The sequence below is a fragment of the Lissotriton helveticus genome, chromosome 8 (genome assembly GCF_964261635.1).
Source record: "Lissotriton helveticus chromosome 8, aLisHel1.1, whole genome shotgun sequence".
NCBI lineage: Eukaryota > Metazoa > Chordata > Amphibia > Caudata > Salamandridae > Lissotriton > Lissotriton helveticus.
In genome coordinates this window covers 734,505,900-734,531,049 of record NC_136069.1, presented here as the reverse complement: position 1 = coordinate 734,531,049, position 25,150 = coordinate 734,505,900, and the positions used below count along the sequence as shown (strand labels likewise).

General features: G+C 44.7%; 2 protein-coding genes across 2 annotated transcripts in view; one reads left to right on the top strand and one right to left on the bottom strand.

The window, feature by feature from the left end:
- COL4A1 (collagen type IV alpha 1 chain) overlaps positions 1-418 on the bottom strand; it is a 594,749-nt gene extending 594,331 nt beyond the window's left edge. The window contains exon 1 of the mRNA XM_078657555.1: positions 223-418. Within this exon, the coding sequence (XP_078513681.1) occupies positions 223-291 (69 nt within the window). The 5' untranslated portion in view covers positions 292-418. The remainder of the gene's footprint in view (positions 1-222) is intronic.
- A 131-nt stretch (positions 419-549) lies between these two features.
- Positions 550-25,150, top strand: part of COL4A2 (collagen type IV alpha 2 chain) — a 732,177-nt gene continuing 707,576 nt past the window's right edge. The window contains exons 1-2 of the mRNA XM_078657554.1: positions 550-708; positions 2,157-2,311. Of these exons, the coding sequence (XP_078513680.1) occupies positions 2,235-2,311 (77 nt within the window). The 5' untranslated portion in view covers positions 550-708; positions 2,157-2,234. The remainder of the gene's footprint in view (positions 709-2,156; positions 2,312-25,150) is intronic.

The following is a 25,150-nucleotide window of genomic DNA, read 5'->3' as shown; positions in this document are numbered from 1 at the left end:
ATAGCAATACATTGTAACGGGGCGATGCCCAGTCCGTTTAGCTTCCGTTTGGCATAGTGTTGTCGAACATATAGGGAAAAAGATTCCCAGCCCCAAGAAATGTCCCGTCTGCTCTTCATGTTTCTCCGATAAGAAAAAGTCCTCAGTATGATATATGACAGACTGCAGGTGACGCAAACATACGCCTTGACAAAGTTGTCGCATATAGCGCCTGGTACTCACCGCTGCGTCGGCGCTTCCCTGCAGCTGGACGAGGAGGAGAACGAGGGGCAGCAGCTGCAGCCGCCCCATGGCCGTGCCGGGGTAGAAGGAGACTCTGCGGGGTGGGAGGGGATGTCTGTGGCTTGCTCGGGGGTCTGGTGTCCTGCCGGGGTCTGCACTCTTCCCTCACTCCCGAGCGTGTGTACAGAGTAAAAGAGTCGAGCTTAAGTCTGAGCGCTTTGTTGGCGGCGCCCCCGCCTCTGGCCCACCCCCCTGTCGAGCCGCCACCCCGCCCCCCTCCGCCCAGCCGCCCGGAGCTCCACTTAAACTTATTCTGCGCTCTGTGCGTGGACTGAGCGGGAGGCATCAGCAGGAGAGGGCGAGGGCTAAGGAGTCGCCTCATACCCGCAGCGCCTTGAACCCTACCCTCAGCGCTGCATCGTAGCTGTCGTCGCTTCTGGGCGCCGCTCCGGAGGACATGTGCCGGAACCAGCTCTGATCACTCAAGTAAGTGTGGCGGCAGTCACTGCACAGGAGAGCGAGCTACTGGTTACCCCTTCTAATGATGCCTTCTCATTTGCCGACTATGAGTTCAAGCGAAAACTTTCAAAATGTTTTCTCCTTTATGTAATACTCCGCATTTCAGCACAGCTCGAAGTTCAAATATATCCGTTTTCTGCAGAACGCTTCTTCTGGCGTAGAAAGCGCTATTTAAAGGGAACTCTTTTTCACGAATGCGCCTACCTGCCTGCGTTCCAGTAGACAGCTGGACACCAGCCTTCTATATGCATATTTGTGGTATAAGTAGGTGTGACTGCCCTTATCTGCAAGCCTCCCCCTCAGTGCAATTACTTTTCAGCAGAGGTCGGGATAATTCCTTTCCGCATCTCCAGACTAGGCAATGAAAAGCATTCTGTGGTAAATGTGGTCGTTTTAATCACGAGCCTCGTTTTCTGAAATGTTAAACAGAAGGGAATGCTACAATAGGCGAAATGGTATTGTACTGAAAATGCAGTTATGTAGCGCTTCGTAACGCTGACTAGGCGTTGGGACGCTTTCAGAGAAAGGGTAGCACGCTGTTCCATATGTTGATGGTTACCATGCTGTTAAAATGATATTCATATAGCGCTTACTACCACAGACTAGGCGTTCAACAAAATCCAGAAGGTACATACTGTCTAAAAAAACTTCGGACAGGTGCTCTGCCCTATTCTCCCCATAATTCCAAGCCAAAGTCCCCTGGTCAGTGAGTTGATGTCTGACGTATTTTGGTTCTACTACCCCTGGTAGAGTGCGTGTTGATGTCTGACGTATTATGGTTCTACTACCCCAGGTAGAGTGCGTGTCTGACGTATTGTGGTTCTACTACCCCTGGTAGAGTGCGTGTCGATGTCTGACGTATTATGGTTCTACTACCCCAGGTAGAGTGCGTGTCTGACGTATTGTGGTTCTACTACCCCTGGTAGGGTGCGTGTTGATGTCTGACGTATTGTGGTTCTACTACCCCTGGTAGGGTGCGTGTTGATGTCTGACGTATTATGGTTCTACTACCCCAGGTAGAGTGCGTGTCTGACGTATTGTGGTTCTACTACTCCTGGTAGGATGCGTGTCGATGTCTGACGTATTGTGGTCCTACACCCCTGGTAGAGTGCGTGTCGATGTCTGACGTATTATGGTTCTACTACCCCAGGTAGAGTGCGTGTCTGACGTATTGTGGTTCTACTACCCCTGGTAGAGTGCGTGTCGATGTCTGACGTATTATGGTTCTACTACCCCAGGTAGAGTGCGTGTCTGACGTATTGTGGTTCTACTACCCCTGGTAGGGTGCGTGTTGATGTCTGACGTATTGTGGTTCTACTACCCCTGGTAGGGTGCGTGTTGATGTCTGACGTAGTGGTTCTACTACCCCTTTCTGCCACCGTCCTCTCATAGTGTCCCCTGCATACTTTCCTCAGGTTGGTGCGACAAGACTCTGAGACGGGCAGCGCCTTCCCTGAACCCTGACATCCAAGAGTCAGGTGGCAGCTTGCAGCATGGGTAGCACCCGGGACACCACGACCCCCGCGGCTCTCAGGATGGCGCCTCTGCTCAGCAAACACGCTCTTGTGCAGTAAGTATGGCTCTTTAGCGGCTCCCTTGTTAATAATAAGAAAAAGACGTCACTAGGCAGTGTTCATTAAATAGCGCCCACCGCCCTGGACTCGGGGCTTCTCACCGCTGTAAATGACGTGTTTCCATCGCCTCAGTCACTGGTACTCACTGAATCACTTTAGCAAAGTCGGAAGAAAGAAAGGCTGAAGTGGCCCGCCTCTAACCCGTGACTTGAACGCTGCAGAGATGTCTGAAGCAGGTGCATGAACCCAGTGTGCTAGGTTGTCAGTCAAACCCAGTGCTCTGCTGGTTATATGTCGTTACCACGAATTCCGTTGCAACGCATGCCTTTTCCACGCATGCGTTACCACGGAATTCGTTTTCCCCTCATCTTCTTTGCCACGTCGTTCTTACGACATAAAGAGGAAGCGGAAGTTTATTCCGCTTCCTCTCTTATGACACTGTTTTTTTCGGCACGGCGGGATCGTTTTTTTATGGGGGGGGAGACCCCCCCCAACCCCCCTATTTAATCCTTCGTTTTTTTTTTTCGTGGTAAATACGATCGTTGAAGGCATACGCGTTGGAAAGACGTTTACTAAGTTTATTTATTTATTTATTTTTTTTTTTTTTTTTTTTTTTAAGTGCCTCGTTGTAAACGTTACGCGTAGTACTGCCTTCGTTGTTAATGATGTTTCCCTGCTCTGCTTTGCTATGTGAATAACCTGATTGACAGGGGCCGGCTTCTATTGTACATTTATATCCACTCATCACGTTTCCATGGACGTCAATTCGATTCACTAAATTGTCAGGGGTAGCGAAAGTTTGTCACACGTCCTTCGACCTCAATGACATCAAAGGATGTGACGTATAACCTTAGACCCCCAATCAGAGTAAGTGGTGCCACACGACCTTGATCCCAATGACATAACACTAATTGATGTCACTGAAGACTTGTGTATAACTCAAAGAGAAAACCTGTTGATAAATACAAGGGAGATTCACAAATAGAGACAAAAAAAAAGCATTGGCCATGCCCGCTGGTATGTATTAATCCATATAAAATCACACAGAGTAGTAGGGAAAGGAGTAACTGTACAAAAATGTGTATACATAGAGAGTAGTGTTACAAGACACAATGGTCCCAAACTTTAGATCAAATAACCAAACAGAAATAATTATAGACCAAAATTGGAATCTATATTAGATGTCCAGCCGGACATATTTAATAATTAATATATTCAAATGTAGTGAAGTTGTTCAACAAATTCCAAGTGGGACAAAACCTGTGTCCAACTACCACTTGAACACAAACAGGGGAAACATTTAAATGTAAGGCAAAAGCAAAAAGTCTGTAAATTATTCAGAAATAAAACAGACAATTAAATACACTTTTTGTGATTTCGTCATACACAAATTTACAAATCATCAAGTGCAAATTGTCGACGACGTTTCGATCCCCTTTGGATATGGGATCATCATCAGGACATATACATAAATGCCTTTACATAGAGAGTAGTGGCACGTGCGCAAAGTGGAAAACCTGTCCTCACTCACAAAGTTGTGACATGCTTCATCATAGGGTGTGCTACAGACACCCCCACGCAGACCAACGCCTGGGGTGGAGCAACAGGGAGGGGAAGACAATACAAACAATGAGATATTTTGGGATCACTATATAAAAAGTGTAGATAGTGAGGTTAAAATTAGCTGAGATGTGTACCCACTGTCACATTTATTCCAGGGCCATCTGGCTAGATTAACACCTTGCATGCTCATGACGAGCTCAGCTCGTCATGAGCCACGGTGCTCGTGTGCTCATGACGAGCTGAGCTCGTCATGACCGTTAGAACGCTCGCACGCTGGGCAAATTCCCCTGCTGTGCAAGCGTTCTAATGAAACGGGTGTGGTCATGACGAGCTCAGCTCGTCATGAGCACACGACCACCGTGGCTCATGACGAGCTGAGCTCGTCATGAGCACCGGGGCGCTGCGTGCGCCCCCCCTCCCCCTGCACAGCGGAGAAATATGCCCCGCACGGAAGGGGTTACAAAATGTGAAGAATGGAGGTGAAAGGAGAAAATTAAGATTCCTTCACCCCTCCTTTACTGCCAAAGTGTCAACATGTTTCTGCAGTGGAAGTTGTGCCCATACAGAAGGTGTCACTGGGCATTCATCAGGACCCTTCTGGACCCAAAAAGGGAGGTCCCCTCTGATCCTACCTCTGGTATCTCTAGAGAGTGCTCCTGGTCATGCAGAGATACCTTGAACAGCACACAAATCGTGTTTGAGTTTCATAGATAAATTCTCTAGAACTGGGGAGGTGTGGGGGTGACCCCCTGTAGTCACACTTACATCAAGGTGGGTACACCGCCCAGAAGATATCCAGATCCTCGCCACGTAGTAGACTACCCACACCTCTCCAGTACTAGAGAATTTATCTATGAAACTCGAACACGATTTGCATTGGTCTGCGAGGGGTTGTCTGTAACACGCCCTATGGTGAAGCATGTCACAACTTTGTGAGTGAGCGCAGTTTTGCCACTTTGCACATGCGCCACTTCTCTCTATGCATACACATTTTTGTACACTTCCTCCTTACTCCTCTGTGTGATATTCAGTAATTGAACGGGGAGGCTGGAGTAGGGAGATATCCTCTCCCCCTTCTTATTGTGGACATTTTTTATTGATCCATATAAAGCATGTGTTGATTATAAAGTATTTTATTGACTTGATTTTCCCTTATCATTATTAACACATTTTGATTTATGATTACTGTTAAGGAGCTATAACTCTTGCAAGACACAGAGGTGACTCTTTTGTTCCAACAAATCATTCAGTGTGGCCTAGAGCCAGCTTTAGCTATTTCTCAAGCCTCATGTCTTGAAAAAGATCATACATAAAAATATGCCTATATACATACATAGAGGTGCTTTGGGTCAGCTCTTTTCATCCATTGGTCTGTTCAGCAGTCAGTGACATTTTGCTTTTGTGCACTGCAGCGTACAGGACGGAGGGGTCACCCCACTTCATATGTGGCTGTCTTGCGCTGTGAGTGGGGGCATTTTGCCTGATCACATAGGCACCTCCACCTAAAATGAAGGCCATGTCAGTGCCAAGGATAGTAGCACAATATTGTACTTTTTCTATGCTTTTTTTTCTTTCTAAAAAAAATATTTTAGTTATCCTTGTGTGTTTAAACTATGCCTTCAGGTTAGAGTAATTAAAAGCCGGAATTACATGAATGAAAACTAAACTTCTTCCAAGGACACCTGTTTGTTGGGGTGCACCCATACTGTCCTTTTACATTGAATATGAGTGTTATTTTCTTAGATTAAAAATTGTTATTACAACAGTGGTGTTGCAAGGTGGGTCAGTGGTGGGGGAGGTCTGCCCGGGCAGCATGAATTTTGGGGGTGGCGGCCTCCACCCACTTTTACCTGCAGCCATCGCAGGAATCGCCAGCACCCCACCCCCCGTTCTACATGGGGTCGCCCGGGCGGCCTATGCAGGGACCGCCATGGGCACCTACGCCACTGTGTAACAAATATATTATTTAATTATTATTATTATTATTGAAGGTTTTGTAAAGCGCGTAGTAACCCGTAAGCATCCCAGCGCTAAGATCAGGACACTGAAGAGGATAAAGTAAGGGAGGAAATCAGGGGAAAAGGTGAGTTTTCAGAGATTTTCTGAACCGGAGGTAATCTGGCTCCATCCTAAGTTTGGGGGGGAGGGCATTCCACAAGGCAGCCGCGTTCACCGAAAAACGCCTTCCGCCAGTGCGTGCCCTCTTCACTCTGAAGGTAGTAATAAGGTGTTTGTGGTCAGAGCGAAGGGATCTTGCGGCTTTGTAGGGCCTGATGAATTTCTTGAGGATGGGGGGACCTTTGTCCTGCAGGAGTTTATGGGACAGGCAGAGAGCCTTGAATTTGACTCGCTCTCTCACTGGGAGCCAGTGGAGATCCTTCAGAGCCGGTCTGGCCGATGATCTGGCCGGAGTGTTGGTGAGGATTCGTGCCGCGGCGTTCTGGATCCATTGCAATTTATTGAAGGTTGCTTCGGGGGCCCCCAGATATATGGCATTGCTGTAGTCCAGCCTTGAGAGGATGAGGCCATGGATGAGCAGTTTCTGGGAGACGGGAGGGAGCAGGGGCAGGATATATGTGGATACTCTTGCAAGGTGTGGCAATAACAGTACTTGTGCTCACAAAGGCAGGTCAGGGATCTCAGCAGCAACTACTGGAGACCTCTAAATGACATCCATGTTGGATTCTGTAGTTCTTTGAACCTACTGCTGTAAAGTCAGTGCCAGTCCCCACAGTTATGTTATCTGTACAAAGTAGCCCATATATCTGTATTTGGCTTCCAGTGAGGGATGGCCTATCAGGCAAAAAGAACTTTCACAAACTGCAGTGAGACATTGGCAGGTGAGTGGAAGGCGCAATCAAGCCAGACACTGGAGCAGGGTGGAAAAGGCTGCTTTAATGTGATAGGTCATTGTTTCATATTACTCGCCTGGCTTTATCACCTTACAGGCTAGCATGACCTAAATAATACATCTATTACCCATATTCTTCTCACTAAGATCCACAATTTGTACCTACCACCTTCCCCTTTTAGGCCTTTCAGGCCTCCTACTTAACTCTCCTACCAGTTCTCAGCCCTCAGTCGCCCCACAAACTATTGTTTCTCCCATATAACCCTTCTCATATATCGTTTCACATCTGCTGCTGCTCTTGAGTATATCTGCGTAACAACTTCACACCAGGGACAGCTCCTCCACTAGGGCGGAGGAGCATTGGCCCCTGCTTTCTCACAGTTAGAGAAAGACAAAACATAAAATGCTAATAACTTTTGGTTATTACCATTTTATGTTTCTTTGCACATTGCGGGCGGGAGGGTGGGTGGAGCTGCCCGTGCTGGGCAGGAGTGATTTGCCCACTCCTGTGTGTGCAAAGACTGCTTAGTCGGCTCTCTCAGGCCGCCCAAACCAGTCATGCGCACTCTGCACTTCTCCATGTAGGCTGCGTTGTGATTGGCTTTGGGGAGGGGAGGGAGGCTGCCTGCTTCCTGTTCCTGTCGGAGGCAGGAAAGCAGGAGCAGTGAAGACACGGGACCCGGCGCAGCAGAAAGGTAAGTTTAAATGATTCTTTTTAAAATTATTGACCCCCCTCCCAGTGTGACCACCCACGCCTCTGCGATCGCCCCCCACCCGCGAGTCAAGCCGCTACTGCTTCACACTCCATCACCCCATGCCCCCCAGGAACGTAGCCAACGACCCAGAAACAATTTAACATAAAAAAGCACAACTTATATTGGACTTCTTAACCCCTTCGCAGCGGGGGTAATTCCCCCGCTGTGCTGGGGGGCGGGGAGGGGCGTGCACAGCGCCCCCTTGCTCATGACGAGCTCAGCTTGTCATGAGGCACGGTGCTCGTGTGCTCATGACGAGCTGAGCTCGTCATGACCACACCCGTTTCCGTGGAAAGTTCAGCACAGCAGGGGAATTATCCCCGCGTGTGAGCGTTCCACGGCTCATGACGAGCTCAGCTCGTCATGGAGCACCTGAGCACCGCGCCTCATGACGAGCTGAGCTCGTGATGAGCACTTAAGGTGTTATCCTTTTCACTGCCAAAGTGCTGGTGCACCCATATTACACAGATTAAAAGAAAAAACGGTTATGATGTGTGTATTTAGGTATGTAATATTTGTATAGTGCAAACCTAGCGAAAACGCAGCATGGCTAAACAAAAGCATTCAGTCAGTGAGTGCTAGGCGATGTAGCTGGGCTCTGTGTGTAAAAGTGTACTGTTACTGAACTGTGATGTAGTGTTCTTTGAAGAGGTGCGTTTTCAACTCTTTTCTGAACTGGAGCCTGGTTGGGTTGGTCCTGGTGGATATGGGGATGTTTTTCCAGATCACGGGTGCGTAGGTGGAAAAGGCCTGCTTCCTTGTTTTATTCTTTTATACACGCCTGTGCCTCCAGTCTGACGGTGTCCCGGCTGTGGCCATGATGACTTTATAAATGATGCAACAGGTTTTGAAGATGGTGTGGGCTGTTAAGGGGGAGTTGCAACAGGATGAGTGTGATGTGATCAAACACATGTACTTGTTTTGATCATATTGAGCACCAATACAAAAAAAAACTTCTCATCATTCAGGGTTCTCCGAATTAATGTAATTGCACCCTGAAGATATAATTAACAATAGAGAGAATTTTTACCCACTGAAATGTTGCCCATATCCTCAGAATAGAAATACAGGCAATTGAATAGGGCAATTGAGCAATATCGGAGCCGAAAACTGAATTATGGCCAAATGCATTGTTCATTTTATGCCAGGTATCAAACACAGGACTCTGTGGGATAGTATAAAAACTGTACTTCTAATTCTTTACAAACTAAGCTATCTACTGGGGCAAGCCAGGATTCCTCTCTGTGATAGACTTTCAGAGAGAACGCATTAAAATGATTTGTTTCACCATATCACCAATGTGTCCCTAAACCATGCTAATGTTCTGGAGTTTTCCTCACACAGTAACATTTACCTGTCAAGGTTTGACTCACATTTGTGTTCTTTTTGCTCTCCTGAGTATGCGGATATCAGATATGTGGGTTTTCAGTAAGACTCTGGTGGTCGCAGTCAATACATTTGGTATAGTACAGCCTAAAAAATTTCAAAACCAACTTAAAGTGAAATGCTGGGTTACGGTACCTTTTTTTGGGTTGCAGGTATTATCCCTGACCATATCGCCAGTTACCACTACCATATATTCTCAACATATACACATCATAAGGCTGCTGCCGCAGGGTGGCAGACTTCCCTCATCCTGATTGGCTGGCTGGGATAAATCATTGAACATGAAGTTTGTCAACTTAACAGCTCTTACTTTCCACAACGTTGTAATTCCCTCTAGTTTTCCTCACTCAGGAATATATCCCTGCGAAGGTGTGGCCCATGTGTGTCTACTGGGTCTCTTCAGTGTGGGAATATGACATATGTGAAAGGTTTAATTGGTTTTAAGCATGGGTCCACCCAATAAGACACCAGGGAATGTTTCTAGTGGGGAGAGCTTCCATTCGGGATGAATGTAGTATTTGGCCTCAGGGTCGACCACCACCCAGGGAAATCCACAACTAGGGACATTTCTAAAAGCTAGAGGCCGCAACGAATGTAGGGGCATATTATCAAGGACCAGTGATAAAATGATCGCCGTTTTATCGGCAGGAAACTGCCGATAAAACGGCGATAATGGCTTGATAATACACCCTTGTTAATTCCCATAGAAGCCCATGTTATGGTGTTAACATGGGCTTCTATGGGAATTAACAAGGGCGTATTATCAAGCCCATTATCGCAGTTTTATCGGCAGTTTCTTGCCGATAAAACGGCAATAATTTTATCACTGGTCCTTGATAATATGCCCCATAGGGTGGTGTGCTTGCCTGGACCAAGACAAGTTTTATGAGACAAAATGCCTTGCAAACATGAAAGCCATGCCTAAAAAGCATTCCTTCTTCTTTTCCAAGCAGGATGGTTGCAGTATTTGGGTCTGGTTCCGGAAGACCCTCAGAGAACCTTACCAGCCCTGAACATTTCTAAAACTAGAGTCACAGGGAAAACCAGGGTGATGTTCGTGCATCGATCCCAGCATGTTTCTAGTTGAGAATAACTTGCAAATTTCAAATCTGTCCCTGAATAGCACAGTTTTATTCTTATTTTCCCTAGGAGTGGCCGCAGCATTGTGGCCTGGGATAGGCTAGCACCCAAAGAACCCTACCAATTCTGGGCATTTCTACAACTAAAGAGGCAGGGGAATATATGGTGATGTGTCATACATGATTCCTGCCAAGTTCTATTGCAAAGAATTACCTGTACATGTCAAAGTTTGGGTAAAATGAATCACAATGAATTTACTTTTCTGTGACAGAAAACACGAGTTCTGATAGTTCTTTATTAGCTGTACGATTACTTAAAATCTTTACAGTATAAAACACACACGCAACACCCCTACCCCTTCACCCTTACCCATGGAGCTTCCCGGCATTTAAAAAACAGAAGCACCATGCCTGCATGTACTCTGTTTGCTACTTTGTGTCCTTTTGAGGCTGTAAATTAAAATGTAAGATCAACTCACTCACGCCAATTTTTACTTAGTCTTATTAGGTTCAATAATTTATTAACATTATGTAGGTTGTCATTGGTAGAAGTTCTTACTGTGCTCCCTACTGGGCCCCTTCTATCTTTATATTCCGATTGTCCGCGAGAGAAAGCCCCTGAACTGGATGAGTCCGTCAGAGCTAGAGTGCCGACTGGTTTAGTTGCTGAATAGTTTTGGCTCTGGACTCTGCTGCTTGTTGCTGGAGGTCATGTGTGATTCTGAGTGGATGAATATGCTTGCCTACTCTGGCAAGTAAGCAGGTGGCAGTTTCTGAAAAGCACCAATCCGAAGCATCCGTGCAAGTTCTGAGGCCCTTGTCCCTTAGGACCGAGCGTTACAAACGATACTGATCGCTGGCCATCTTGGGGCAGCAGCATTAAAGATGAAACCAGGATTCTCTGTGGTAATTGCATAACGACAGGAGACAGTGTTGTCTTTTCTCACCCATGTTGGGTTGAACTCCGGGATCTTAAGGGCGGTAAGGTGCAAAAACCGGATTTTCCTTCTAGCTTGAGCTGAGAGTGGGTCTCACATATAAGGTTGAGCTTTCACAAAGATATACAAATGATCAAGTGCCAGTGTAAGGGAGTTGTGCCGGAGTGAGGAGCAATCCAGTTCAAACGAGATGGTCTTGACTTGGCGCTTCACTGCATTAGCCCAGGCAATGTGTGGAATTTCATGTAGGGGCAAGCTCTCTGTTACTATTTTCAGTAGGTCTATTGCTTGGTCCAGCTTAGAGTGCCATGGGGATCCCACTGCAGTGAAAATTGTTTTTAAAAAGTGTTTAAGAGTAGTTTCAGGGAATTTAAGCACTCTGATATAATATTTTATTAGGTCCCCCTGTAGTGCCAAATCCGGTCTGTTTAGTCCCGTTTGCAGCCTTAACCTGGTGTTCCTTGCTTGTCTGGGCGCCTGTAGCACGATCGTATACGCTTTTATCTGGGCTGCGATAATGGATTTCTCTGGAGCACCTGGGAAAGTGAGGTGACCGTAGGTGATTGCTGTAATTAATTATGCCCTAAGTACTGTCAGTATGGGCTCTGCAGATGGGCGTGCTAGGCGATAGCTTCAACGTCTGAGTGATTCTATTGATTTTTGAGGTTAGCTCCTTTATGTGTTTAGCTGCTGTTGCACTCTCTGTTAACCATACCCCCAAATAGTTGTAGGATGTAGCTGTCCTAATTCGGTGGTCGCCCAGCAACCAGGATGCTAGGCTTTTTGTGGGGATGTTTGTCAAAGGTTAATATCTTTGTCTTGTTCTCGTTAATTTGCAGGCTATTTTCCTTATTATACGCTGCTAGACTTTTTAAGGCTCTTTAGAGCCCCACCCTAGTATGGTCCATGATCACTGTATCGTCCACATACTGTAGGGTAGCGAGGGTCATCTTACTCAATCGCGGAGGTACTAGGCTGGTGTCTTTCAGAACTTGGCCCAGGTCTGCCGTATACAGTTTGAATAATAGTGGGGCCAAAACACAGCCCTGCTTTAGCCTTAGGTTAGTTTCGATTCTCAAGGTTGCAGTTGTTGGGCTTAGTTTGACCCGGACCCATGTCCCCTCATAAAGGGCTTTAATCACTTTTAAAAGGGTTGCTGGGATCCCCCAGGATTCAAGTTTTGCCCGTAGTCTTCCCCAGTTGACCCTGTCGAAGGCTGTAGAGGAGTCTATAAAACATCAAAACAAGGACAGATTGTTTCTCTTTACCGATTGCTTAGAAAGGTAAGACAGCTCCAAGATGTTATCCATAGTGGAGCTGTTAGACCTAAAGCCAGTTTGATAGGGCGGTAGAATGCCGTTCTTGTCCACCCAGTCCTCTAGGTTCCTTAGTAGTAGACTGCTTCAATATCGAGTAGGGCTATTAGCCTGTAGTTGGCAGGGTTCGAGTGGTCTCCTTTCTTGTGTATTGGAAAAAGGATTGAACCTTTCCAGGGTTGTGGTATTATTGCTGTGACATATGAATGGGTGTTTAGCGGAGTGAGAATGGGTGTGAAAAAAGTTAATGCAGACTTGGGCAGGAATGCTGTTTGGTGCTGGTGCCCCGTCGGTTCTTATTGCTTTGATGTACCTGGCGGTCTCTTCCTCTGAGTAACCGTCAGACTGACTGGGTAGTTTGGTTTCTTCTTGCGAACTATGAGGTTTGTTGACTTTGGCTGCAGCCAAAGACCACTCTAAGGTGGGAGGGCTCACCATGTATGATTCACCCATGTACAGACCCTTCACATACAGTTCCCACACGTTACCAGCAATGCTATTTCCTTTGAGTGGGCTTCAGGAGCTCAGGCTGTTGATGTATCTCCATAGAGTAGTTTTATTTTTTTCTTCAATTAAGGGGAACATTTTGAGCCAGTTCTTTTCCATGTACTGTCTTTTCTGCTCACACACTTTCTTCTTGTATGTGGTTCGCAGGGCCGAGATGGGAGTCTTCTGTAACGAGTGGACCCCTTTCTTTTTGCCTTTATTGCCTTTTTTACAGCACGTTTACATTGTTTCAGGTATATTGGTGGTCTTAATTCCACGGACGGTTGTTTTGAATTGGGGCTTCTTTTTATTTGGTGGGCATTTCCCAAGTTCTTCCGTGAATCTGCAGTCAGCATTTCCCAATGACTTATGATGTTTGTTGTTTGCCATGTCTGAGCTACCTTCTTCCTTGCGGATACGTACACCAGCAGTCTATTGCTGAGGTTGACGGACCATTTTAATCTTCTAAGGACTTTATATCATTCCTCGCCCAAAGATGCACCAATTGTTTCTAGGACTTCCACTGGGTCCAAGGCCAGATTGAAGGTGGCACGAAGTGGCCTGTGGTTGCTTTCCTCTCTGTTATCCATAATTTTGTCGCTTAGCTTATGTGCCTGCCCTTCATTGATTAAAATTTAATCTATGGTGGATATATTACTAAATGCCGGCTTAGTAATTCATGAAGGTCAGATGATTTTTTGTATTTCTCAAGTGGATTGTAGCTTAAAATTTTTAAGAAGGGCGATCAGCAGTCGCAACTTATCTCTGTTGCTGGGTGCAACTGGGACACGATCCAGACCTCTCGTATTAAACTCGCCGGCGATTATTACAAAATGATGCTCAAATTTGAAGAGCAGGTCTTCCAGGATACTAATGGCCAGTTGCAGTTCGTATTTTGTTGGATTAATACAGCAATTAATTAGTAACAGGTGATGGGGCTATTGCCTCTTTCGCAGCCCTTCAATTGCCATGGCTTGTAAGTCAGGTGTTTCTACTTTTAAAGCTGTGGTTTTAATTTTACTAGCATGGTTCAGAAAAAATGGATAGACCTCCTGACAGGCGTCCAAAGATAGTCTTTTTGGTCGCTGGTATGTGATATTCATAGAAGCGGGCAATTAGGGTGGTTGCCCAGGTCTCCTGAAAGCACAAAATATCCCCCTTTGGGGTAGTAAGATGTTGCTAAACCCTGCGATATTCCATGAAATGAGGGGGTGCATAGACATAATATAGAGTTTTTTATTTTGACCTACATAAATAAAGAGTTTTAAATATCGTAGGGACAGAATATCGCCATCGTGAATATCGGTGACCAGAATATCGACCGGAAGGTAAGAAATATCGTTTTTGTTAATATCGATGTTAGTAATATCGGTAGCAAAAATATTAATGTTACTAATATCAATGTTTATGTAAGTGTTATGTATTTTAGTATGCATTTTATATGTATGTGTGTCACATGTTTTGTTATATTTTGTATTTTTAAAAAAAAAATTGTATTGAATGTTTAGAAGTTAGTACATTTTTTTAAAGTAAATTTTGTGTTTTAGTACCGTAGCAGGTTGTGGGTTTATAGGGAAATAGGGTGGGAAGTAATTTAATTATAGTAAATTAAATCATAATTTTTAGAAATGATTAATTATTTTTAATTAAATTTTGCTTATTAGTTCTGTAGCGGGTTGTGGGTTTATAGAGGAATAGGGTGGAAGTAATTTCATTGTAATTAAGTAATGATTAATTTTTATTTATTGGGATTGATAATTAATTTATTGTTAATTCATTATTAATGCATTTTTATTAATTGATGAATTGATAATTATATTAATTGTGTACATTTTTTATTGCAGTGGGCTGTGAATTTATAGGGCAATAGAGTGGGAAATAAATTAATTATAACACATTAATTATTCGTTTTTTGTGGTATTCAAAATTAATTTATTGTTTATTAATTGTTAATTGGCAAATAATTTATATTAATTGATTAATTGATAAATATATTAATTGTGTTAATTTAGTTTAGGAGTGGGTTGTGTTTTTATAGGGGAATAGGGTGTGAAGTAATTCATTATAATTAGGTAATTATTAATAAATATTTATTGGCATTGGTAATTAATTTATTGTTAATTAAATATTAATTGGTAATTATTTTATATTAATTTAATGATTGATAATTATTTATGTGGAGCGGGCTGGGGTGTAGGGTTGGAAGTAATTTAATGTTATTAAAGTAATTATGATTTTTATTTTATTGATATTTATAAATAATGTATTGTTATTTATTATTTATTCATTATTTAATTATAGAAATTAATTCATTAATAAGTATGTTATTTAGAACCTCTAAGCTAGCCAACACTTTCCCTACTGTTGCACTCTCTGGAGTGGGAATAGTAATTTTTACCCCTATGCTATTCAACATTTTCCCTACTGTTCCACTCTCTGGAGTTGGAATAGCAAATATAACCCCTGCGCTATCCAACACTTTCCCTACTGCAGCTATAATTGGAGTGGGAATAGTAATTTTTACCCCATGCTACCCAAAAATTGTCCCTACTGTTGCACTCACTGGAGTGAGAATAGTAATTTTAACCCTTTCGCTAACCAACACATCCCCTACGGTTGCACTCTCTGGAGTGGGAATAGTAATTTTTACCTCTACGCTATCAAACACTTTCCCTACTTTTGCACTCACTGGAGTTGAGGAGCTGCATTAGGATTCCTGAAGGCGCTTTGTTTTCCCTTGTCACCGGACCTGCTTCCTACCTCGCCGGACCCGCTACGCGGGTCCCGCAGCGTGGTAACTCTGTAAGGGCTGCTGACTCTGGGCTGTTCTCTGGACCGGCAGGGTTGCGAGCAAAGCAGGGACTCCGTGGACCAGGAGCCCATGCGTGCCCCATTACCATCAGCTGGGCTGCTCTCCCTGCCGGCCGCGCCCCCGCCCACGGAGTTAAAACAGGCGGGATCTCCCGCGTTCAAACGGGACACTCTGAGGAGCTGCATTAGGATTCCTGAAGGCGCTTTGTTTTCCCTTGTCACCGGACCTGCTTCCTACCTCGCCGGACCCGCTACGCGGGTCCCGCAGCGTGGTAACTCTGTAAGGGCTGCTGACTCTGGGCTGTTCTCTGGACCGGCAGGGTTGCGAGCAAAGCAGGGACTCCGTGGACCAGGAGCCCCTGCGTGCCCCATTACCATCAGCTGGGCTGCTCTCCCTGCCGGCCGCGCCCCCGCCCACGGAGTTAAAACAGGCGGGATCTCCCGCGTTCAAACGGGACACTCTGAGGAGCTGCATTAGGATTCCTGAAGGCGCTTTGTTTTCCCTTGTCACCGGACCTGCTTCCTACCTCGCCGGACCCGCTACGCGGGTCCCGCAGCGTGGTAACTCTGTAAGGGCTGCTGACTCTGGGCTGTTCTCTGGACCGGCAGGGTTGCGAGCAAAGCAGGGACTCCGTGGACCAGGAGCCCCTGCGTGCCCCATTACCATCAGCTGGGCTGCTCTCCCTGCCGGCCGAGACCCCGCCCATAACGTGCACTAGTACTTTAAGAACTTAACACGCCCGCTGCGCGGGAGCGCGCGGGAGCGTCCCGGGAGAAGCCCGGGACAAGGGCGGGACCGTCTGTGGCCGTCCGGGGCCGAAGGAGGCCGGGCTGGGCCTACCCTCTTGGATTGTGCATTCGACCGCTGATCTCAACCACTGGTTAAGATTCCCCTGCGGGGTATAACCCACTACGAACACCATGCCGTCCCTGGCAAGAGAGAGTACCCCATCAAAACCAGGTGGAGTTAAAAATAGGACTCTTGAAAATTACTTCTCCCGGGCAGTAGGGGAGGGGGACAAAGAGTGTAACCTGTCCAGGCTAAGGGCAGAACGGAGACGCTCAATAGACAACATGAAAAATACCCTCCTTGGAGACCAACTTATTACACCCAGGGAGGAGTTGTCTCGAATTGATGATGTCCCACTACTGCTGAGGGATTGCACTAATATTTCACCAGGTGCAGTCATGAGTATAGCTCCAGCCATTAGTCCTAGCCTAACTAGGGTGACCATTGATTTAGTGTCCCAACTACCCCCAGCCCCCAAAATTAGGAAAGCTACATCCAAGCCAACTAACACTCAAGTAGTTTTTGGACCCCCTCCCAATAAACGCAGGAGGAAATCTAAGGGAGTTCAAGGTAAGAGTAAACCCAAGGCCCTTCATTCGGACTTTGGTAAGTCCCTAAAAACCCCCACGTTAGTAGAAAAACCACCGGTTGATTTACATCCTAAACCCATTGCTCATAACGATTCAGCTCCTGTTACGATAAAAGATACAGGAGCTGTTATTGCCAATATCCCTTTGTCTGTTGTCCCGCTTGGAAATTTAGAATTTTTGCTAAGGTCTCTGTTATTGCCGATCAGCGAGAGTATTAAAAAGATCGAGATCAGACTAACTATTCTGGAAGCCACATTAGGTAGTCTGTAAACTCAAGCTGGTCGACAGGGTAGGCAACCAGATTCCACTCTCCCTACCGTGGTCCCTCAATCGACGGCAAATAGTGCTGTCAATTCAGTCCTTCTACAAGCCGCGAATGTGGCACCCTCACAACAACCCTTAAGGCCGAAGCCTGTATCATCTAAACCCCTTAATGCCAATATGCCCAACCATCCGCCAGGACCTGTACCTCCGGCACAGCCGGTAGATAACACCATCCCGACCCCTTTAATGAAGCTCACCCTGAGACCACGTAGACCTAACTTACCCCCAGAGACTAACGCATTTACTGTAGTCATGGCGGGTGTCCCCCCACTCGAGGAAGGTGAAATGGAGGACTTTTGTGCCCTGAAATGTAGGGTAATTAAGTGGTTAAACATAAACAGACCCCTCCCGACACATCTCAATAATGAAATTATAATGGTAAGAAGGGTACCATGGGTGGGGAGAACACAAAAATCCATAAAAGGGGACTGTATACTGGTGAGTTTTAGGGATATAGGTACGGTGTCCCATATATGTCAGGGGAAAAATAGATCTAGGGAATCCACCATCCAAACCCTCCATGTGTCGTTCTTTTTTCCCATTACCCCAGTTCCATTTCAGCAACCCCAAACTCATGATAGTTGGGAGAGGGTTGGGAGGAGGGGGAGACACCAGGCCTTATACCCCAGACCGATAGCTGGCCGACCAGAACAACCCTTTCATACCTACAACCGGTTCAATTGCCTGAATGGACTAGAGGGGGTCGATTGACAAACAGATAATACCCTCCAGGGTTGTATAGAAAAGGGCGATCTGGTAGAAACATTGGAGGAGCAAAGTTTCAAGGCTCTGCAAACCTCGGAGATTGGTGTGGGGGATCTAATGTGTGTTGAACTTGAGGTAATAGCTAAAAACAGTATAGGAGGGGTACATGAACAGACAATGCAAAGGCCAATGTTGGAAATAAGACCAAGGGACCAGGGGGGCGCAGAATGGAGCGGAGAGGGTGTGAGACTTATCTCATGGAATATAGCTGGCATAGCGGGCAAATTTTATAATAAGGAATGGGTTGACTACATTAGAAAATTTAATATCATATGTGTACAGGAGACATGGGCTGTGGAGAATAATTACCATCTGCAGGGGTACAAGTGCTTTTTTGTTCCTGCCCGAAAATCCAGTTCTGGGAGAGCAATGGGTGGTTTGTCCCTCTATGTAGATTTAGACCTTCCAGGCACCTGGTCCTTCCCAGACTGGTCCTCACACGGGATTCAGGCAGTTCGGTTCTATGGAAAGGGGTTACGATTCTCTGTTTTTAACTTGTATAATACCGAGATAGCAAATAACCATACCCCGGTATTGACTGAACTCGACCAAAGGTTAGGACAAGAAATCGTATCCCAGAACAAGGGCCCATCACACGGGCTGCTTGTGGTGGGGGACTTTAATTGTCACCTCTGCCCGGCACTGATTAAAGCAAACACAGATTGGGCGCAATGCCCAATTGAGAAGGGGCCTCATTTTTCTCATTCGCCTACTGGGTCAACTCTTAGGTTGCTTTGGCTTAAGTACGACCTAGAGCATACCATCAACATGATAGACCCACAGTCGGATGGCACACTCCCACCAACTTTTAAGGGCAGGGGCTGTTCATCTATTATAGATTATATTCTGGTCTCGAGATCCCTGGTTAACAAAGTAACTAGTGTAGGGATAGACTGGAACAGCTTCAGTGATCATAACCCGCTTGTTTTAATGCTCGTATATAGGGCGGGGTCAGGATCCAATGTTCACCGTTTAATTGGGGAGAGGGTCACCGATCAAGGCAGGAGACTGAAATGGTCTAGAATAGATGGGGTAAAGTTTTATAAAAACTTGAGCAATAAGGGTCTGCGGGACATAAACGACTGTCTGGATCTGGAAGTACAGGGCCCAAGACTACTAGAAGCGTTCGACCATATTGCAAACCTGATAGACGGACTACTAAGGTCCAATGTGCCCACATGTAACCTGGTCAATCCCCGGTGGTTTGATCAGAATTGTTCTAAAGCATTGAGGGAACTGAAATGCTCTCTTAAGTCAAAACCACGGGATCCACAAAAAATTAGGGCAAGCAGAGAGAAATACAAAAAAGAGACCAAAAGGAGGAAACTCACCCTGCAGGCAGAAGCCTGGGCAGATCTGAGAGAGGCAGGGGAAAGAAGGGACCTAGCGGGGTTCTGGAGAATCATTAATAAACCGACCTTTTTAGAAAATGATTCTCCGGAAATAGGGGCCAATATCCTACCGGAGCAGTGGGTTACCCACTTTAGGAGTTTGTACAACCATGAACCGGGCACCCTTGTAGAGCCATCAGTAAACCTAAGTCAGGCTCCGCTAGTAGTATTTACTCTTAAGGAGATCGTGGCAGGGATGGAGAGTCTAACTAAGAACAAAGCCCCGGGTCCGGATGGAATTCCCCCTGACCTTTTTCTTAGCAATATAGACCTATGGGCCCCCCTGATGACTAGGGTCTTAAACACCGCTATCTCCTGTGGTCTCCCTCCATCATGGTCTAAAGCGACCATTGTGCCAATTTTTAAAAAGGGCAACAAGGACGATCCTAGGTGTTACCGGCCTATATCCCTGATTGACGTTTCGGCTAAACTTTTGGGAAGGGCAATTTTGAACAGATTGTCCGAGTGGACCGAAGAGAATAACATCTTCTCGGACACTCAATATGGGTTCAGGTCAGGGAGGTCCACTAGCGATCAATGCCTGAACCTATATATGCTGACTGCCAAATACACTCTGGCCAGTGATGAACCCATTTATATGGGATTCATGGACCTGGCAGCAGCATTCGACCACGTCAATAGAGGGAAGTTGTGGGACATGATGGCAGGCTTGGGGATCGAGAGTGGTTTAATCATCACCATATTAAGAGAGCTGCATAGCGATACTACGGCTAAAGTAAGATTTAACAGGGAGGGGGGACTGTCTGACTCCTTTTCATGTAAAAGTGGAGTCAGACAAGGTTGTATTCTTGCCCCTTTTCTGTTCTCCCTCTACATTAATAATCTGGAGCAGTCTCTTTTGGGCTTAAAGGCAGATTCCCCAAGGGTTGGGACGCGGCATATCCCTGTCCTGCTTTATGCAGACGACGCGGTCTTGCTTGCGCGTACACCCCGAAGCCTACAAATTTTGATAGATGGGTTCGTCAAGTTTATGGGTGACCTGGACCTATCTGTCAACTTAGGCAAGTCATACGTGCTCCTGGCAGGCAAAAAACCTTCTTCTAAATTCTCTTACACAATAGGTACCCATCGATTAGAGGAGGTTAAAACGTTCTCCTATCTCGGAGTGACCTTTGATGGTGCTCTCCAATTCAACTCCTTGGTGGCAGAACGCTGTAATAAAATGATTGCCTCTAATGGGGCAATAGCCGGTTATGGCAGGAGGCTGGGCAGATGGAGCCCGGAACAGGTGATGAACCTGTACGGCTCCATAACATGTTCTAAAGTAAGCTACGGGGCAGAAGTTTGGGGCTTTGTGAATACTGCTAGAATCGAACAGGAAGAAAACAGACACCTGAAATCTATCCTGAGGGTACCACCCAGTACTGCTGGACACATAGCTCATAGGGAGCTAGGGAGGCCATACCTGGTTGACTTGTTAAAACTTAGGCCAATTGTGGCGTGGCTAAAAATTTGGGCAAACCCAGATGCGCACTTAAGCAGAGAAATTTTATTTGGCTGCTTGGGTAGGACTCACTGCATGCGCATCCCCTGGCTTAAATATGTGAGAAACACTCTTGAAGATCTAGGGTTCGGGAATCTCTTCAGGAACCCCACAACCATCTCAGCACAGCACAAGAAACAAGTAGGGGAAATTTTCCTAGAGCGGAAAACCCTATGCCGTGCTGAGGCTGAAGGAGAGAAAAAGTCTGTGAGGGCCTATAATTTGGTGAAGAGTGTGGAGGGTATGGAGCCCTATCTGTATCTTGTGCACAACACACAGGACAGATTTCTTATGTGTCGTTTTAGATTGAACTTACTTCCTTTTATGTTGGCTTCCCCAGCAGGTTTCACTACGTCAATTGAGCAGAAGGGACCCTGCGGCTGCGACAACCGGTCTCCGCAGGATTCCCTTCATTTTATCTTGCTCTGCCCCTATTTTTCCATGCCTAGGCGTAGATTTCTAGTAAACATCTTAAAAAAAGCCCAATTGGAACATGCCAGGGATGCTTTAGTCTATTTGCAAAAATCCTCTGACCCGCTAACCTTATGTTGTGTTATGAATTTTATCAAGGTGGCGGTCCGACTAAGGATGACGAGGGGAGAGGAATGAAAGACCTGGGACTCTCTGTTTTAAATTTATGGCCCTGTATGTTGGGATTTTTATTGTATTATTTATGTACAAGGATCTTGACTAACATTTAATGTCTTTTTATTTATGTATATGTATGTGTGCTTTTATGGTGTTTTTTAATCACCGAATAAAGATTCTTGACTATGACTATGACACTCACTGGAGTGGGAATAGTAATTTTTACTCCTACGCTATCCAACATTTTCCCTACTGTTGCACTCTCTGGAGTGGGAATAGGAATTTTTACCCCTACGCTATCCAACATTTTCCTTACTGTTGCACTCTCTGGAGTTGGAATAACAAATATAACCCCTGCGCTATCCAACACTTTCCCTACTGTTGCAATAATTGGAGTGGGAATAGTAATTTTTACCCCTACGCTACCCAAAATGTTCCCGACTGATGCACTCACTGGAGTGAGAATAGTAATTTGTACCCCCATGCTACCCAACACTTTCCCTACTGTTTCACTCACTGGAGTGGGAAGAGTAATTTTTACTCCTACAGTATCCAACACTTTCCCTACTGCTGTATTCACTGGTGTGGGAATAGTAATTGTAACCCTTTCACTATCCAACACTTTCCCTACTGTTGCACTCTCTGGAGTGGGAATAGTAATTTTAAGTACAAAGCTATCCAACACTTTCCCTACTGTTGCACTCAATGGATTGGGAATAGTAATTTTATTCCCTCCGCTATCCAATATTTTTCTGTATTATTTTAGTTAATGTTGTGTATAATTTATTTTAAAAAGATTAAAAATATTGTAGTTTTTTAAATTTGTTATATCTATTTTTTATATTTTTATTTATATTGTTTTTGCATGTGTTTATATGTATTTATAATTTATAAAATGTTTTTAACAATTTATTAAAATAATTATTTACGAATATCATTAAGTAAGCATATATATTATATTTTATATCTATATGTTTAATTTATTTTAACAATATATGTATTAGTTATTATTTTTAAACATTTAAAAATATTTTTAACAATGTTTCTTTTATTATATGTGTTATTTACTTTATTTTACATTTTTTTTTAACATTTCAAAAAAACGATATTTTTAACGATATTTTTTTCTCGATGTTTTTGAACTTACCATGATGTAGATAGGATGTCGATATTTTTGACTTCGATATTTTTGTCACAATATTTTTGTACCTCGATATTGTGGTACTCGATATTTTGTCAGTGATTCAAATAAGGGTTAGTTTACGTTGTTGAACGCAAGTTGATGTTGAGCGTCCTCTTCTGTCATTAGTTAGATAGTGTTGTTGAGCACAAATTGCTGTTGAGCAAAGTCTACTATCATTGCTATATCTTTGGTTAGGGACGCTGTCGCCATGGATCCCCCATATGGTTCCGCTTTTGCCAGAGTGTCTGCACTCTGCGCTGCATGTCTCTGTGCAAGATGTTGATTTTTATCGGAGTTCTTGGTCGTTCGGGTTTCTCTCTCCCTCCTGGGCTTTTGTTCATTGCACCTTTGAGTATTGATGTGGGCTCCCGCCGATCATGTTTTGGTATGAGAATTTCGAGGGAGGCCTCTTGTTTTGCCAGCTTATCGTCTTGGCGCACCAGATGCTGTGCCATTGATTGCAATAAATCAATTTGAACTTCTATTTTTGTAGACCAGAACGTCTGGCATAGAGCAAACATCCTATCATCAACCATTTCCATTCTTCTCTTGATAAAAATGATAGCCTACGTGTGTGGGTTTAATTGCTGCCAGGCCAGGAATACACCAAACTTTTAACTATGTGAAGACTTCATTCACACTACATTGACTTCATACGGTCACAGTTTTGGCCTGTTCCTGTCCATTATGGTAGACACACCCATGCATGTGAGATCCATGTTTTTATTAGTAGAAATGTTGGAACACACAATGGTACAACTTTTGCTATTCACTAAAAGGTTCAGAGTTTTCTGTCACATAAATTTGAGAAAATTGAGTATTTTACCCACACTTTTACATTTGCAGGGCATTTTGAGGTAGAAAGATCAGAGGCACCCACTGAAGTCATACCGCCCTAGACGTCTCTTGGTTTCTAATTTGCAAAGAGGCATACAATTGGTAAATCTTTTTGGTGGCGATTTCTGGAACCAAATACTGGTGGATTTCTGGATCCACATACTGCAGCTATCTCCATGGAAACTGAGAAGCACTTGGAACTTTTACAGCATACTTTTGAAATGTGTTTGGCATTATGGGTAGGAAAACAAATAAAGATAAATGCAAACTAGCCCACACTGGATCCTCCAAGTCTCTACTTTTCACAAATACCCAGGAATGGTAGAATTTATTCACTGCTAGCCAATACCGTGCCCCAATCCTACAGCCATTCACCATGGAAAGTGAAGGGAAATTAGGTATTTTTAGATATAATTTGACATAGTCATGGATTCTGTGTAAGAAAGTTTAGAGTGCTCCGTGCCAGCCACAGCTTGAGTTGGTCAATATTATACTCATTCTTAACAATACGAAAATCCGTCGGTCCAAAGAAAAACTCCACTAGCATGTAGCATGATGCGCAAAATCACACAGGAATACCTGTGGGATAATCCCTTTCAGGACGAAAATCCCTCACCCACCATAGGTGGCATGCTTCATCATTTGGGTTTCTCCTCTCAGTGAGAATTCCTTGTCCCACCGAGGGCTACAACCCCATCTCTGAGAGGGAGGGTCTCAGGGATGTTTTTGTATTCCTACACTAATAGGGATATACTAAATAGAAAGTGATGAAAGGCACAGGTAAGTCAGGTGAGGGCGCAGCGCAACTTAGAAAAACTGTGACGGAAGTGATTTTAAAACTAACTAGCGAGACTACAAGAAGAACTTTTATGCAGTATGGATTTAAAACTGCATGTGTGAGACGTCTCACACATGCAGTTTTAAATCCAAACTGTAGGTGCACTGTATTTTAATCCTGGCAGCGAGAGCAAGCTATTAAAAGTTCTTCTAGTGAGTTGGTAAGGTAATATGTTAATTGTCTATTTAGCATACTTTTTGATGCCTAAAATTTGCCCCATTAGCTCTGTACAGGAGCGAAGGGGCGCTTGTAGTCACACACTGAAAGCGAAAAAAAATAAGCAAAAAAATAGTAAAGACACTGGTTACAGGTATGTGTTTCCTATGGGGAAAGTGCTCATTGTCAATTGGATAATCTGTGCCGTACTCACTTCATCAAAGCTGCACTCTCGCCCAGCATACTATGCCTGCCAGTGGCACCTAAGTTGAATGTGCGAGCCGAGACCTTCCTGTTAAATGTCAGGTCGGCTCGTGCATGCGTCCTCGTGGCAGCGGTGTCTAGACCGCTAACTCTCCAAAATGGCTGAACGCTAATGGCACAGTTCAATGTGTAAATCTACTCATTCATTACGCCGGTTCGAGCCTGCTGTTTGGCAGAACTTGACAAGTCGCATATCTGGAGTCAGCACAACTAGTACAAACTTATTGCTGAAAAAATATCAATATAAAAATATTAAATAAAAAACTCAAATAACCCCAGGCTTCAATGAAGTCATTCTTTTATAAGAGAGGAAGCGTATTCAGAAAAGGCTATGCCTGTGTGAAATCTTTTAGGAGCACAAATTAATTTATATACAAAATTGCATGTAGGTGCAAAAATCAGTCTTGGATGTTAAATAGG